Source organism: Bos indicus x Bos taurus, chromosome 7 (genome assembly GCF_003369695.1).
Source record: "Bos indicus x Bos taurus breed Angus x Brahman F1 hybrid chromosome 7, Bos_hybrid_MaternalHap_v2.0, whole genome shotgun sequence".
Taxonomy (NCBI): domain Eukaryota; kingdom Metazoa; phylum Chordata; class Mammalia; order Artiodactyla; family Bovidae; genus Bos; species Bos indicus x Bos taurus.
This window is the reverse complement of record NC_040082.1, coordinates 88,948,425-88,964,941: the sequence shown is the minus strand read 5'-3', so window position 1 is coordinate 88,964,941 and position 16,517 is coordinate 88,948,425. Positions and strand designations below refer to the sequence as shown.

The 16,517-nt window shown below is 34.1% G+C and overlaps 1 protein-coding gene across 7 annotated transcripts in view; it reads left to right on the top strand.

Annotated features, from left to right (window-relative positions):
* The window catches only part of KIF3A (kinesin family member 3A), a 94,103-nt gene that overhangs the window by 74,188 nt on the left and 3,398 nt on the right, over window positions 1-16,517 (top strand). For 4 of the 7 annotated variants that reach the window (XM_027547092.1, XM_027547088.1, XM_027547091.1 and 1 more), the window contains 10 exons: window positions 4,012-4,110; window positions 5,750-5,821; window positions 7,891-7,899; window positions 10,862-11,018; window positions 11,263-11,443; window positions 11,649-11,759; window positions 12,114-12,239; window positions 13,673-13,726; window positions 14,244-14,312; window positions 14,890-15,014. In XM_027547092.1, the coding sequence (XP_027402893.1) occupies window positions 4,012-4,110; window positions 5,750-5,821; window positions 7,891-7,899; window positions 10,862-11,018; window positions 11,263-11,443; window positions 11,649-11,759; window positions 12,114-12,239; window positions 13,673-13,726; window positions 14,244-14,312; window positions 14,890-15,014 (1,003 nt within the window). The remainder of the gene's footprint in view (window positions 1-4,011; window positions 4,111-5,749; window positions 5,822-7,890; window positions 7,900-10,861; window positions 11,019-11,262; window positions 11,444-11,648; window positions 11,760-12,113; window positions 12,240-13,672; window positions 13,727-14,243; window positions 14,313-14,889; window positions 15,015-16,517) is intronic. The other 3 variants (XM_027547089.1, XM_027547094.1, XM_027547090.1) reach the window with 2 other exon arrangements.

Here is a 16,517-nt window from a genome sequence, read left to right as displayed (position 1 = left end):
ATAACATAAAATTTACCATTTTAACTATTTTTATGTTAAGTTCTGTGGCATTAAGTACATTGGCATTGTTCTTCAGCTGTCACCACCATCCATCTCCAGGACTTTTTAATAATCCCAAAATGAACCTCTCTCTGTACCCATTAAATGCTAAATCCCTATCCCTCTCTCTCCCTCAATCCCTGGTAATCATTATTCTACTTTCTGTCTCTATGAATTTGACTGTTCTAAGTACCCCATATAAGTAGAATCATACAATATGTCTCCTGTTGTGTCTGGCTTATTTTACAAAGCATAAGGTCCTCAGTAGTCATCCATATTGTGGCATGAGTCAGAATTTTCTTCCATGTTTCTTTTTATCCTTTCATCTGTTAATGTATACTTACGTTGCTTCTACCTTCTGACTATTGGGAATAATGCTCTTATGAATGTGGATGTACAAATATCTGTTCGAGTCCTTGCTTTCAGTTCTTTTGGATATATATCCAGAGGTGAAGTTGCTAGATATATGGTAATGCTAACTTTATTTTTAATTAACTTCATTTTATTTACACTCTTAGGACATTTCTTATAATCCAGTTAATAGAGTTGATCATAGGAGTAATCTAAAAATAGGCAAAACTATTAAAAGAATAACTTTTTAACTTTTATTTCAAAATAATTTTAGGTTTATAGAAAACTCACAGTATAGCAAGGAGAGTTCCTATGTACCTATTACCCAGCTTCTCCTGATGTTAACATCTTACATTATCATACCAGGAAATTTATAGTGATAGAAACTTTTTAACTAATCCATAGATTCTTACTAGAATTTTGACAGTTTTCTCTTCACTGCCCTTTTTTTTGTAGTTCAGGATCCAGTTATAGATCATGCATTGCATTTACTGATAGTTGTCATGTCTGTTTAATATCCTTCAGTCTCTAATTCCTCAGTCTTTGTAATCATGACATTTTGAAGAGTATTGGTCATATATTTGTAGAATGTTCCTCAATTTGAATTTATCTGTAGTTTTCTCATAATTATTCTGCAAATGTTCACCACTGAAAGATTCCTTGGAGAAGGGAAAGGCTACGCACTCCAGTATTCTGGCCTGGAGAATTCCATGGACTGTATAGTCCATGGGGTTGCAAAGAGTGAGACACAACTGAGTGACTTTCACTTTCACTTCTCATAATTATTCTGCACATTTTCTCCACTGTAAATTTATTTTATTATTTCCTTTGTAATTTATATCTTGTGGAGATATACTTTGACACTATACAAAACTTCTGTTTCTCATCGTACTTTTCTTCCCGTGATTTTAGCATCCAACAGTAGTTCTGTGGATTTGCTCAGTGATAACGTTTTCTTCCCATTTTTCTTTCTAATGTTTAGTGTTCTGAATTTTAGTGTAAGGAAGATCAGTCTCCTCTCCCCTATTATTTTTTAATGTCAGTATGGACTCATGGATATTTATTTTAGTCTGTGGGTTTATAATACAATAATATTATTTATTTTATTGTTCAAATTTTCCAGCTTTGGCCATTTAGTTTCAGGGTAGTTCCTGTATCCTTTCAGCATGCTCTCACCAGTTTGTTTGCTTATCACTTCCTCATTATCTGGCACCACAGATGTTTGGGGCTCATTTTTATATTTTTCTTACCTTGTTCTTAAAATCATCTGTTTCTCCCTGGTTCCTTTCATTGGAGAATGGTATTTAGAAACCAAGATTTAGGCATTAGGTGTACTCATTGCTACCAGGGTGTCATTGTTTGTGGACCTGAAGAAATATATGTTTAATGAATTTCTTCTCCCAAGACTCTGAATTCTTTCTACTTTTTGTTTTTTAGGTTCAACTATTCTGAAGGAGATCAGCCCTGGGATTTCTTTGGAAGGAATGATGCTAAAGCTGAAATTCCAGTACTTTGGCCACCTCATGTGAAGAGTTGACTCATTGGAAAAGACTCTGATGCTGGGAGGGATTGGGGGCAGGAGGAGAAGGGGACGACAGAGGATGAGATGGCTGGATGGCATCCCTGACTCGATGGACGTGAGTCTGAGTGAACGCCGGGAGTTGGTGATGGACAGGGAGGCCTGACGTGCTGCAATTCATGGGGTCGCAAAGAGTCAGACACGACTCAGCGACTGATCTGATCTGATCTGATTATGATTAGTATATATTTTACTCCCTCCCACCCAGTTATCTTTATTTTCCTAGACATTTCATATGTGGACAGTGGTAATTTTAAATAACTACTTTGAAGGTGCCATAGCACTGATCTGCATTAATATTAGCTTTGTAATTTCCTTTTTAAAAATTTTTTTTAGATTAACATACTTGTTGTACAAATAAGCCCTTCTTCTATTACTTGATGCGATATAGTCCTAAAAGTGGGATCGTGTGTTAGATGACCGTTGTATGGCTCTTAAACTATAAAAAGGTTGGATAAATTATTTAAAATCTTTGAGATTTTCCTGGTGGTCCAGTGGATAAGACTCCATGCTCTCAATTCAAGGGACCCAAGTTCGATATCTGATCAGGGAACTAAGATCCCACGTACCGCAACTAAGCCTGTGCGCCATAACTACAGAGTCCACGTGCTTTAGAGCCTGCCAGCTGCAACTGGAGAAGCCTGCACATGGTAATGAAGACCCAGTGCAGCCAAAAAATAAAGCAGCAAAAGAAATGAGCCAATGAGATGTGGCATTTATAAAAATAAATAAATGAAATCTTAAACAGAAAACTGAGGAAAAAATGCATTCCAAAAGTGATCATATTTTTCAAACATTGAAATAATACCTCTAACATGTAACATTTAAAACTGTAAACTAATCACTTTAAAGTTTAAATAGGTCAAAGTCTTAAATTCTCTTTCCAGTTCAGTCCAGTCACTCAGTCGTGTCCGACTCTTTGTGACCCCATGAATTGCAGCACACCAGGCCTCCCTGTCCATCACCAACTCCCGGAGTTCACTCAGACTCACGTCCATCAAGTCAGGGATGCCATCCAGCCATCTCATCCTCTGTCATCCCCTTTTCCTCCTGCCCCCAATCCTTCCAACCATCAGAGTCTTTTTAAAGTTTGAATAGGTCAAAGTTAGGGTTAGGCTTGGGGTTGGGGTTAGGGTTGGGGTTAGGGTTAGGGTTAACTCACTTTTTCCAATGAGTCAGCTCTTCACATGAGGTGGCCAAAGTACTGGAGTTTCAGCTTTAGCATCATTCCTTCCAAAGAACACCCAGGGCTGATCTCCTTTAGAATGGACTGGCTGGATCTCTTTGCAGTCCAGGGGACTCTCAAGAGTCTTCTCCAACATCACAGTTCAAAAGCATCAATTCTTTGGTGCACAGCTTTCTTCACAGTCCAACTCTCACAGCCATACATGACCACGGGAAAAACCATAGTCTTGACTAGAAGGACCTTTGTAGGCAACGTAATGTCTCTGCTTTTCAATATGCTATCTAGGTTGGTCGTAACTTTTCTTCAAGGAGTAAGCGTTTTTTAATTTCATGGCTGCAGTCACCATCTGCAGTGATTTTGGAGCCCAAAAAAATAAAGTCTGCCACTATTTCCACTGTTTACCCATCTATTTGCCATGAAGTGATGGGACCGGATGCCATGATCTTCGTTTTCTGAATGTTGAGCTTTAAGCCAACTTTTTCAGTCTCCTCTTTCACTTTCATCAAGAGGCTTTTTAGTTTCTCTTCACTTTCTGCCATAAGGGTGGTGTCATCTGCATATCTGAGGTTATTGATATTTCTCCCGGCAATCTTGATTCCAGCTTGTGCTTCTTCCAGGCCAGCGTTTCTCATGGTGTACTCTGCATATAAGTTCTCTTTAGGAACTTTAAAAATAAAACCTCTGTGTATATCATATCTGTTTCTGAGGCTAACATATCTGATATACTCTCTAGGAATATTAAAATAAGGTTTGTTTCGGGCACAAAAACTTAATGAAGAAAGTTGATACAGGCGTTTCCTGAATAGGCAGTGACCTGGTACAGAATAAATATCGTTGTATTAAATTTCTGTTCAAGGGGAAGAAATATCAGGCTCTGATATCAGCGGTTCAGAGGAAGAGGATGATGAAGAGGGTGAGGTTGGAGAAGATGGAGAGAAAAGGAAAAAAAGGAGGAGTAAGTTCATTTCAGTGTTCTAGAAATTAAATGAAATTGCTGCCTAATGACGGTTTAACATTCCTAAGGCTGTTGAGTACATGCTTTTTATTTTGCTATTTTTTATTGTGGTAGCAGTTTGAACAGAGGATTTGCTGTATACCTCGTTAACTTTGCATTATTTTTTCTTCCTATACTGATCTGTTATTTCTAGATCAATCAGCATACAGTATGTTCTAGTTTTTTATACTACTTAGAATTATAAAAATCTGTGATAGTGGATATTCCATTTTTAAATTTCATGTGGGATTTTAATGTGGGGACTTTTATCTGTGTTAGGGATCTGAATATTTTAGAAAGTTAAGATAATGTGAATTTTTTTCAAATATGATTAAGCTTTAAAAGTCATTGAGTTTTTAATAAATTTGTAGAAGGATTCTATTATATAATAGCATGCAAAATGTATTTTCTTTATAAAATGTACTGATCTGTTAACAGAGTGTTCGTTTCCAAGTATCAATTAAAACTGTATATTGTGATAAAGATATAGATGACAGTACAAAAGAAAGACAAACATTATAATGGGCTACATTTCAGATCTTTCTATCTGAGTATTTATTTCAGAACTCTCTTCCATTAATGTGGATCATTGTTTTCGAGCTGGTGCATATTTTGCTTGTCTTAGTAAGATGTTCTTGCTGAAAATAACTCATCACTGTTTGATCAGGTGTCCCAAATTTAAAAGCCATAGAGAGTCCTTCAAAAGGCAGGAAAAATATAATTTAGAGCAAGAGTTGCCAAGTAGTCTGCTGACCAAAATCAGCCCACCACCTGTTTTTGTAAATGTAGTTTATTAAGCAGCCATGTTCATTTGTTTACATACAGTCTACAGCTGTCTTCACATATGTCTGTATGGCCTGTGAAGCCTAAAGCACTTATCTTGTGTCCCTTTACAGCAAGTGATTACTGACCCTTGATTTAGAGAAACGGTTTTGTGTCCATACATATTTTTTCAGAGTAAGCTATTCAAAGCTGAAACAGATAATAGATTTGTTTAAAAATGAAAATTTGAATTTAGAAAAATGCCATGGCTTACTTACTATATTAAAATATTTAATAGTAACATCTTCCTTCAAGGCTTAGAAATTTTCAAAATTTCAGTAAGCCTTCTAAATTCTGTGAAACTTTAAACATGTATATCTGATAGTTTGATGTTTTGGAGATGAAAGAGTGAAATTGGAGACATACCCAAACTGTTTGTATTAAAGGGTAATTTATCATTCCTATAACTTTAATTGTGCATGACTTTTAAGCTCAGTTCTGTTAGTTTATCAACGTAAATGGTTTAAATAGACTTATTTGTCACCAAGTGACTTATTTTTTATTCTTGTCATTCCAAACCTCTGAATTACTATACTTTAAGTGAATAGTGAGGTTTGCCTACAGTGGATACTTAAAGGAATACAGTTTCTAATTCCCCTGTATGGCTTTGTAATTAGAGAATACTACATAGACTGCCAAGACTGATTTTAAGGGAAAGTAAGTTTTGGTTCTTTAATACAAAACTTGATTGTCCTTTAAAATTCTTTCTCTGTGTATGTGTTCATTTTCTTGTTCCTCTTTCTTTGGTTCCCGTTGGGCTCATTTCTTTGTCTTCCAGGCAGTAGCAGCAGCAGTAGTTCAGACTCCACATGTTCTGTCATAGAGAAACCTCTGGATAAGTTCTTGCCTAGTGAGTGGTAGCTCTTAAATTCTCTAACAGAGCTTTGGCTTTTCCATAACTCATGGGCTTCATTTGAGAAATGCTGCACCGCTCCCTGTCATGACTTAAAGAATACATGTTGGACTTCTCAGTAAAACAAAGCATGTGGTGATATTTCCTCCCCTCTTCATTGCTTCCAGTTAACCATAATTGTTAAAACATATGCTTAAGCTTATGTTTGAGACAATGGAAGAGAGATTCATGCTTTTGCAGTTGAGATAATGTAAAGAGAGCTAGTAAGCTGTATAGGAGAATAACTCTTAAGGTTCCTTTTCATGTTTCGTCATACTCCTAGTCAGTGTAAGGGACCTATCTATAATAACAAAATTCTGAATTTCATAAGGTACACATTATGTTTGGAAGTACAGTGGTGCCAATTATAACATATCTTGTAGTTTAAAAGATTTTATGCTTTGGCGTCCTATTCTTAGGGGTAACTTAAGACCAAAAGCTCCCAAATAAAGAAAAATGTAAAGTTTGAAGCAAGTAAAGATAAATTGAATGGTATTTTATATCAAATTACCATTTATCTCTATTTCTAAATGACCTGATTGATTTTAAGAAACTTTCTATGTTATGATTAGAGAATTCAGATCCACAAAAATTGTGCAGGATCTGTCTTATTTCAAATCTAAAGCTTTTTCTTAAACCATAATTTTGACAAGTATTATTAATTTTATTTATATTTTAGTTTCAGAAGAAAAGAGAATTGATGCTTTCTTGTACTAGCTTGCAGCTTACTGCTTTTTAAAGCATTATCTATATATTCTTACCTTTCCAAAACTAATAACAAAAACATTTGGTTGTTGTTCTCATGCTTTTAGCTTTCTAGAGGAAGAATTCTCAGAATATTAGGAATTATTTTCTCTATTGTCCTTATATTTTTTCAAGACAGTTAATTTCATAAGCTAACTCAAAAGACATAACATTGCTTTAGAAACCATATAGAAGTCTCATTTTGTATTATAAATTGCTAAATGTAAGAAAATATCTGAGTGGGAGGTATTATAATTTAATTTTCTGTTTTAAAATTTTACTTTAATTCTTAAAAGGTATTTACATGAAAATTTGTTATGAAATGAATTGTAGTTCAAGCAGTTTTAGTTACTCTTTGTGTACCTAGTGTATAATGTTCAGTTCTTTTGTTGCACTGTGGTATGTTGATGACGTGGAAAGATGGTTGCCCCAGCATGTGGTTGCTGTGTGTAACTTGTATGTACCTTCCTTTTTAAAAATATGAATGGCCCTTTTTTTTTTTAGGTGTTGTTTGCTTGAATCATCAATTGATCATTTACTTCTATAGAATCATTATAATTACCCTTAACAATCTACTAATAGATTGAATGCAAGTTTGTTACTGTACAGGTGTACTTCACTTTATGCAATAAGCATTTCTTGAAAATGCTTATAAATCAAGTTGGGAAATCAGTTGTATTGGGAGAATTGCTGTCTTTAAAAATTCTTTATTAAGTGCTTCTGTTAGTTACATGATCACTGCAAATTTCTCCAGTTTATTTGTTTAGTTGGTTGAAGGTTTTGCGTTCGATTTTCTTAAAGGGGGGCACACCTGTAATGTATCCTTATTAGAGGTCATTGAATTGGGAAATTTTGAAAATGGACAGTGTGACTTCTGCTACTTTTAACTTACTAATTTTTAAAATTGGCTTTATTTCCTGTTTTGCTCTTTATATTACTTGCCAGGTCTTAGCAGGTTCCCAATTCCATGTCCTCTATTTGTTGCTCAACTGTTATATTTGCAAGTTTGGGAGTCAAGGTTGATTAGAAATATGACTAAATTAATCTTACTGTCCTTGCTTAAATGATCATCTCTGATTATGTTGCATATACTTTTCTTTTTGCATAAAACTGATCTATTTCAGTTTGTATAATGATTGTACTCCTATACTTATACTATAAATAAATGCTATAATACATTTTTCTTTGTTTTACAAAAGAAATAATGTTTTTTTCTTTTTTTCCTCTTCATCTCTGTGCATATGCTTCCTGTCTCCGATTTGCTTACTACTTCTTGTTGAAAGATCAAGCAGGTTGGTGTGATTGATTTGCACTCCACATGGTACAATTATTTAAACTATAGAGAACTTTTATTTAACCACATTACAATTTTTTAATTCATTTTTTTACAAGGTAAGTATGTGTCTTGTATTTTAAAGTATATTTCAGCTTTAGCATTTTTTAAATTCCTTTTTTATTCAATTCTTTTTTAAAAAGCTTATTTCAGTTTTTATTAACAAAGGTATTAGGAACATTTTAGTTTCCAAATTATCTTCTTAAGGAAACAATTCTGAACTACTAGCTTGACAGTGACACATTGTATATTCTAGACCTAATTAACAAAATAAGCAATAAAAATAAATATATCACCAGAACCACATGGCATAATCATTTCTCTCAATTCTTAAAGACCTAGTAAGCCAAATTTTAGAAATATAAATGATTTCATATACAAGCATTTTCCTCCTTTTTTTAAACCAAGGACTCAAATGCCTGGTTATGGATGGCCATGGATACTCATGTAATGAAAATGAAGTTAATTCAATAACACTTCCTAAAATTCTTCCCTTTAATTTTGCCTTGCCGAAGTTCACTTCAGTTTTGGTTAGAGGATGTGGTAGATGGGAATTAAAATATTTATCACTCCTCTTTGGCTCAGTTAAATATTCTGTGGCATTAACATTCTTTTTAGATTTTTTTTACCTGAAACTTTGTGTTAAATTTTTACAATTTTAGAAGGTTTTTTTTTTTTTTTTAATTGGTTGGTTGGTTGGTTTGATTCATTAATATATTTTTAAAATCTTAAAAAAAAATCCAAAAGTGACTTTTCATAATATCATGTTTTTAAGTGCCTTGTTAAAGTTGCTACATATCCACATTTAGCTTACAGTAAATGCAATTCATCAGACTAATTCTGGCTAAAATAATATATTACTTAAATATCAGACTTTTGAAACTGAAACTATGTATATATGGTCATTTTTATGAAAATGCTGTGAGGACACAGTAAGATTTTTGCTGCTAAAACATCAGTTTGAAAATATTACCTGAATAATTTTGAATAAGTGAAGCAGTTCAGGCATAGTAGTAATTCATCAATAGGCATGTACTTTTGTATCTCTACACATATATATATTTTCTTATTTAGCTGCTTTTTAATGCATTTGGAAACTATGTATTTTTAACTAACAACACAGTTGCAACCCTAGAAGCCTAAAAAATGAATGTACGTGTGTTGAGGGGACCATTTCCTCTATACACATACAGTTTTCACACATACAATTTTTAACATATTTTTCATTTTTTCTTTACCATAATTTTAGAGTCTAAAGGAAATCATAATTATTTTAGCGCATACACTTACTTTATACTTGAACTTACACTTTCCCCCCTCAAATTTCTAAGAAATAGTTACTACTGATGGGAAATCCTTTCTAGGAATTCATTGGGAATAAGAGTTAAATTACTTTTTAATATTACTTTCTAGCAGTATAGTTCAGAGTGTTCAATACAGGTGATTGTGCTAAAAAAGCCAATAGAGTCAGGTCTGTAACCTGACTTTGGGATGCAATGAATCACACCACACCAAAGCATGAATTTGGATCAGTGCTTTTGTTTACTCTTTTATTTAACTTATTCATCTTGTGGCTTTAGTTTGCTCTGGACTTACATTTCTGAAGAAGTGAAGGGTAATGTATTTTAAACCTTTGGGGGTTTTATATGATTTTAACCCAAAGAATTAAAGCTTGTGAATGATTCATCATTTTGTGGTTCCTGAAAGAGTTTATTCAGATATATATATATCTCCATCATCTTTATCTTTCAGTTCTCTTTCCTTGTCAGCATGTGGGGTTAGTTTTTGGGTGGAGACATTAACAGTTTATAAATTCTTCTACACTCTTCTGTGGTCCTTTGGGAAGGAAGTTAAGAATGACAGAAAGCTTTCAGGAGAGCCTCAGACCAGTTCTACGAAAAATTTGATTGTTTTTTCTGAAGGAAAGTACATTTCAAAGAAATTGTATTACCAGAAATGAATTATCTTTAATTCGGTTTCATAACGAGTTTAATAAGCTGGTTTTTCTTTTTTTCTTTTTCATTTTAATTTCATGATTTTAAAATTCATTAAATCTTTAGTGAACATTTACTATACATATATATATATAAAAAACATTGTGTTAGGCATTATAATCAAAATAGTCATTTGGAAATTATATTTCTAGCTGTATTATTTGATAATATTTCTACTTATATTTCACACTTGAAATGTTTAATCTGATTTAGGGAGATTTAGGATCCTGAATTTGACATAATAAGTTACTTTAGTTGTTCATTTAAGATTTGATGATATGTCATAACAGCTCAGCAACTAAAAAATGACTGGTTAATTACTATGTAACTGTTACATAATCAGTATAGCATTACTTCCTTTAAAAGTATGCTATGAAATAAAATACTTTCAAGTAATTTTATCAAGTAAAATTTTTAAAAACCTCTGGAGATATATTCAGTCTTAAAAACGACTTGATATAAATTCTGTCTGATTTGTGTGTGACTTTTACTTATTCGTTCATTTTAATAAATTTTGTGGGAATGTGTTTTGAGAAGTGACTTGATTTTGTACCTGGTTATCAGAAAAAAGTACCTAAATAATGATACTGCTTTTTTGGTGAAATATGTCATTTGGGGATACAGAGATCTTTGCTTTTTTATTTATTTGGTTTTCCTGTTAATCTCTCTCTTTTCCTACTCGTCTCATTTTCTCTTTTACGTACTTTTGTTCTTAGTTATCATTGCACAGTTGGATAACAGTTTGCATTTAGCAGTTAAAAAATCTTTTAGGAACATAATAAGTAGAAATAAAAAATACTGTTCAGTTGATTTCCTTAAAATGTTGAGATTTGATTTTGTATTCTTGAGGAGTGTATCTTTGAAGGTAATGTGTATGTCTGAAATACTGACTCTGAAGTGATTGTTGCAATTAAATGACTCAAACAGGTAAAAAGAAAGTTTCCCCAGATAAGATGGTTGAAATGCAAGCAAAAATTGATGAAGAGAGAAAAGCACTTGAAACAAAGCTTGACATGGAAGAAGAAGAAAGAAACAAGGCTAGAGCTGAGTTAGAGAAACGGGAAAAAGATCTTCTTAAGGCCCAGTGAGTATTACTGAATTGAGATGAATTTGTGATTTAAATTTCTGGGTTTTTTCTTACAGTATGCATAAGCAAGAAAATTGAATTGTAATTAAAAGCAATACTACTACCCAGTTGTGTAATTTGAGAGAGATGTAATTACATTCCTATTATGAAATTATATATCTAAATTTTTGTTACATTTGGGTAAATTTAGTAGAATAGTACATAATTGATGGATATTGTGTATTCTCATTTTAATTAACAGACAGGAGCATCAGTCTTTGCTAGAGAAATTATCTGCACTGGAGAAGAAGGTAATTGTTGGTGGTGTTGATTTGTTGGCAAAAGCTGAGGAACAAGAGAAACTTCTTGAAGAATCCAACATGGAACTGGAAGAAAGGAGAAGAAGAGCAGAGCAACTTCGTAGAGAACTTGAGGAAAAAGAGGTGATGTGAATTTTTATTGTTGGTTGATGTTTCATCTGAGGTATTTACTTTTATAGTGAAAAGCTGAGCGTCTATAGTCTTAATAAAATTTTAAAGCATATCTATGGATTGCTTTGAAAGATAATACTTGCTAAACATTTATATCATTTGTTAATTAAGCTTTAATGAAGAAAATTATTCTGAAGTTCACCACTTTTTGTCATAGCAAGAACGCTTGGATATTGAAGAAAAGTATACCAGTTTGCAAGAAGAAGCACAAGGAAAGACCAAGAAATTAAAGAAAGTTTGGACTATGCTGATGGCTGCAAAGTCAGAGGTTGATCTCTTAGAAATTACCTGTTGTTGTTGTTTGAATTTTTTAGCTTTGATTAAGTATGATTAAGAATCCTAAAGGAGTCATAAAGTGTGCTTACAATTTTACAGAAATAAAATTTTCACCTTTATGTGCAATTTTAAATTTCATCTGTTAAGCTAGTAAAAATAGTTTATTTCAGCCTTAACTACTAATGTGGTGGAGTGGACAGTGATAGTGTTAGAATATTCTGTCCATTATTTTTGTGAAAGAACTGGGTAAGCTTTTACAAAGTTTCCTTGACTACTGCCCTGTCAGATGAAATTGTTTTGTATTTAAAATCTTACTTGTCCTTAGTATTTTCATTGATTCTGGTAGATGGCTGATCTCCAACAAGAACATCAGAGGGAAATTGAAGGCCTCTTGGAGAACATTCGACAACTTAGCCGGGAACTGAGACTTCAGATGCTTATTATTGATAACTTTATACCTCAGGATTATCAAGTAAGTGGGAAGTTCTCTGACTTAAATATTAGGTCATTTGGCTGGGGTTAAGGACTAAAGAAATGCAATTTCTAATTTAATTAGCAGTAAATATTTACATTTCAGTTGTTGCTGATAAAATTTTCTTTAATTCCATCACATTTCACTCCAGCTGTTAACTTTTCTTAATATATATATTATTCTCCGTTTGAGTAACTAAGTATCTGAACAAGAATTCCTCATTCCTTAGGAGGAAGGCCAGATTCATGTAATTCATGTAAAGGCATAGGTCCTATTTGTTTTTTCAACATTCTTTATCCTATGAATAGAATAAACAGAACTCCTGTGCTAATTTTTTTTCCCTGTTTATGGATGCTAATTCTGTGCGTTTGAGGTGAAGTGGTAAAATAGACATATGAAATTTACCATCTTAACTTTTTAAGAGTACATTTCATTAAGTACTTCACAATATTGTACAATGATCACTACCATCCATCTCCAGATAGATGCTAACTCTGAATACTACTATAATTTTAAAATCAGAGCCTCTATTATTCTTTTCACCAAATATCTCTTTCCAGTACATTTTAGTAGACTTTAACATTGATTTTTAAATTTTATTTTAAATCTATGTACAGTTTTAAGAATTGTTCTAAATATAAGCTTTAATTTTTTTTCTTTCTTTTCCTTTTCTTTCTTTTAAATCTGTGTACAGTTTTAAGAAATTTGTCAATTTAAGCTTAATATTATTTTCTTTTTCTCTTTAATTTTCTTTTCTTTCTTTCTTTCAGAATTAATATTTGGTTCACAGTACACTGTCCTTGATGGTCCTTGGATGGCCTCCTTTTATTTACTTATTTTGTAGTTAACTTGTCACCCAGAACAAAATCTAGGACCATTATAGTGACCTATTTTTAACCAAATGGTTTCTCTCTCCCCTCTTCCGTCCCTTTACCTCTTCACACTCAAGGTATCCACCATCCTGAATCCTAAATTCTTTATTTCCTTGCTTTATATTTTTATATAGTTTAATTGCATCTACTTATATTCCTTGAAGGTATATATTTTTAAATTTATAAAAGGGGCATCGCATGTGCTTGCTCAGTTGTTCAGTCATGTCCAGCTCCTTGCAAACCCATGGACTGTAGCCTGGCAGTCTCCTCTTTTCATGGGATTTTCCAGGCAAGAATATTGGAGTGGGCTGCCATTTCCTTCTCTAAGGGATCTTCCCAACTCAGGGATTGAACCCTCATTCTCCTGTGTCTCCTGCATTGGCAGGCAGATTCTTTACCACAGAGCCATCTGAGAAGCCCAAAAAGGGCATCATGCAATACATGATGTTTTGAAACTTAACTTTTTTCACTTAATATATTAAGATTTTAGTTCCATGTTTAAGTCAGTATTTTAAATGTTACTAAATATTAAAAGTAGATCATCTTTGACTCTTTTAAAAGGAAATGATTGAAAACTATGTCCATTGGAATGAAGACATAGGAGAATGGCAGCTAGTGAGTACTAACCTTCATCCTTTTATGAAACAGTTAATGGAATACTTCCTATAGACGGGAGTTGTGCTGGCCACAGTGGGGAGGTTGGTCCAGAGGATGAATCAGATGATCATCCACTAGGGTGGATAAGATGATTAAAGGTTACAACACAGAATATTCAGGAGAGATGGTGGTATTGGTTGGTGTGTAGGACCGAATGACCTCTGGGTCTACCTTTCTGTCCCAGCATTCAAGTCATGTTTTGTTCTTTTTTAAAAAAAACATTATTTATTTACTTTTTGACTGTGTTGGGTCTTAGTTGCCCCATGGCGTGTGGGGTCTTAGTTTCCTGACCAGGGGTTGAATCCACATCCCCTGCGTTGGCAGGTAGATTCTTAACCACTGGACCACCAGGGAAATCCCTCAAATAATGTTTTATGAGTGTACCATCAGAATATCTCATAGTAATTTACCTCATTCATAGTATTAATTGCTAATTAAGATAATTCTCCTCCCCCTCTTTTTTTCCTTTTTTGAGAAATGTGTTGCCTACACAGGAAATAACATGAGAAAGCAGACTCCAGTTCCAGATAAAAAGGAGAAAGATGTAAGAGTGCTTTTTTTTTTTTTTAAAAAAAAGAAAACAAATTACAATTGATTCTTTATAGGAATGTGGTCACTAAATTGTGTTATCATGATATCTGTTAATCAGCTTTGCTGAAAAATAGGCTTATATTTTGAGAGTAGAGGCTCTAGAATCGGGTGATTATTAGGACAGTTCTGCTTACCTGCAGTCATGGGGGCAGCTTATCATTTCTGTATCACAAGAGGGGCATGGAGTCCTCTTCAGAAACTTTCACCACCTCTCTGGGTCTTGGGAATTTGTTTAGAGACTAGAATGTGTCTGTCCCTCTCAAAGCTGGTCCTAATCTTAGGTTAACAAGAGAAAGCAGCAGCTTTAGGGAAAAACCAACGGTTTTTATTTACTACTGAGGAATTTGTAGTGGGTCAGGGCTTCTTCACCAATGATTGGTGAATACATTTGAGATATATGGCATTAGAAAAATATATCTGTAGATATTTATTTGGTTTTGTCTCTGGCTTTTTTCTAGGAGTTTATTCAGCATTTTAAATCTTCCCTCAAATCTGTGTGTTAGAATGTCTTATTCCTTTCCTTTATATAGCCCTTTGAAGTGGACCTTTCTCATGTGTATCTCGCCTATACTGAGGAAAGCCTTCGGCAGTCCTTGATGAAATTAGAGAGGCCACGGACTTCCAAGGGAAAAGCAAGGCCAAAGACTGGGAGAAGGTAAGAACTGTCTTTGGGTTCCACGAGCCAAGGCAATGAGATTTTCAAATTAGGTACATTGATGCTAAAGCTGAAACTCCAATACTTTGGCCACCTTATGCGAAGAGTTGACTCATTGGAAAAGACTCTGATGCTGGGAGGGACTCGGGGCAGGAGGAGAAAGGGACAACAGAGGATGAGATAGCTGGATGGCATCACCGACTCGATGGACGTGAGTCTGAGTGAACTCCGGGAGTTGGTGATGGAGAGGGAGGCCTGGCGTGCTGCGATTCATGGGGTCGCAAAGAGTCAGACACAACAGCAACTGAAGTGAACTGAACTGAAGGGAAATTTAATTAACATGATAGTGAAAGTCACTCAGTCATGTCCAAGTCTTTGCTACCCCATGGACTGTACAGGGGGTATAGTACTCTCCAGGCCAGAGTACTGGAGTGGGTGATCTTCCCAACCCAGGGATCGAACCCAGGTCTCCCTCACTGCAGGTGGATTCTTTACCAGCTGAGTCACAAGGGAAGCCCAATTAACATGATAACTATTTAACTAAATAATTCAAGTCCTTATGTAGTTCGGATTTGAGTGAATAAAGACCTGGCTAAAGAAATAAGGTCTAACTTCTTTAGCCCTCCTGACTAGTAGAATTTATTTCTAATTTACTTTCTTCTTTACAAATGTGTAATAAGGCAAATTCCTCGATCTTTGTATTAATTTTTCTAGTGAGATGCAAATTAATTTGCCTGGTTAGACTCTCAAGGTATTGTATTCAACTGATTCATTTTTCTGTCATGAACATTGTCTCAGGAACCTTGATTTCCTCAGTTACCAGTTAAAGAAAACTTCTCTGACTACCATTCCCTCTCCTTTGTGGTCTAGTTTTGACTGTTGAGTAGTTTAAATGTATTGTAATGTAGCCCAGGGAAACCAGGATATGAAATTGCTGGGCTGGAGCTTGTTTATTCTCTTCCTTCCTTACATCAAATACTGTTCAGCTTAATCAAACTGACTGTAAGACTTTGGGTGTAAAATGATAGGAAATAATAAGCTTTTATTTTTCCCTACTTTGAGTACATAGCCTTCACCCTACATGTAACTCAAAAGTCTTAAGTTTTAATGTTTTTGTGTTACATAATCTTATAGGTATAACCCAACTTTTATAAATTTTGGAAGGAGAAATCAGCATATTAAAAGTATACAAATTTTTACGTTCTCCAGCATTTAGATGTCAGACATGAAAAGCTTTTCATATGCCAAAGGAAGCTATGCATGTATTATTAATAAATGAAGCAAATTGGTTCAAAGAAATACAAATTCCTCTAATCATTAAGTTTTTCACTTTTAATGGAGGTGTTTTCCTCCTAACTTTACAGTTATTAAAAAAAAAGTAACAGGCAAGTGTGATGATAAATGGTAAGACAGTTGGCCTCAATGTAGGAGAAAAATAGGCATTGGTATGCTGGGATAAAATGGAACAGGGTGTGGTCTGAGTAGCTGCTACCCTGTTTCTAG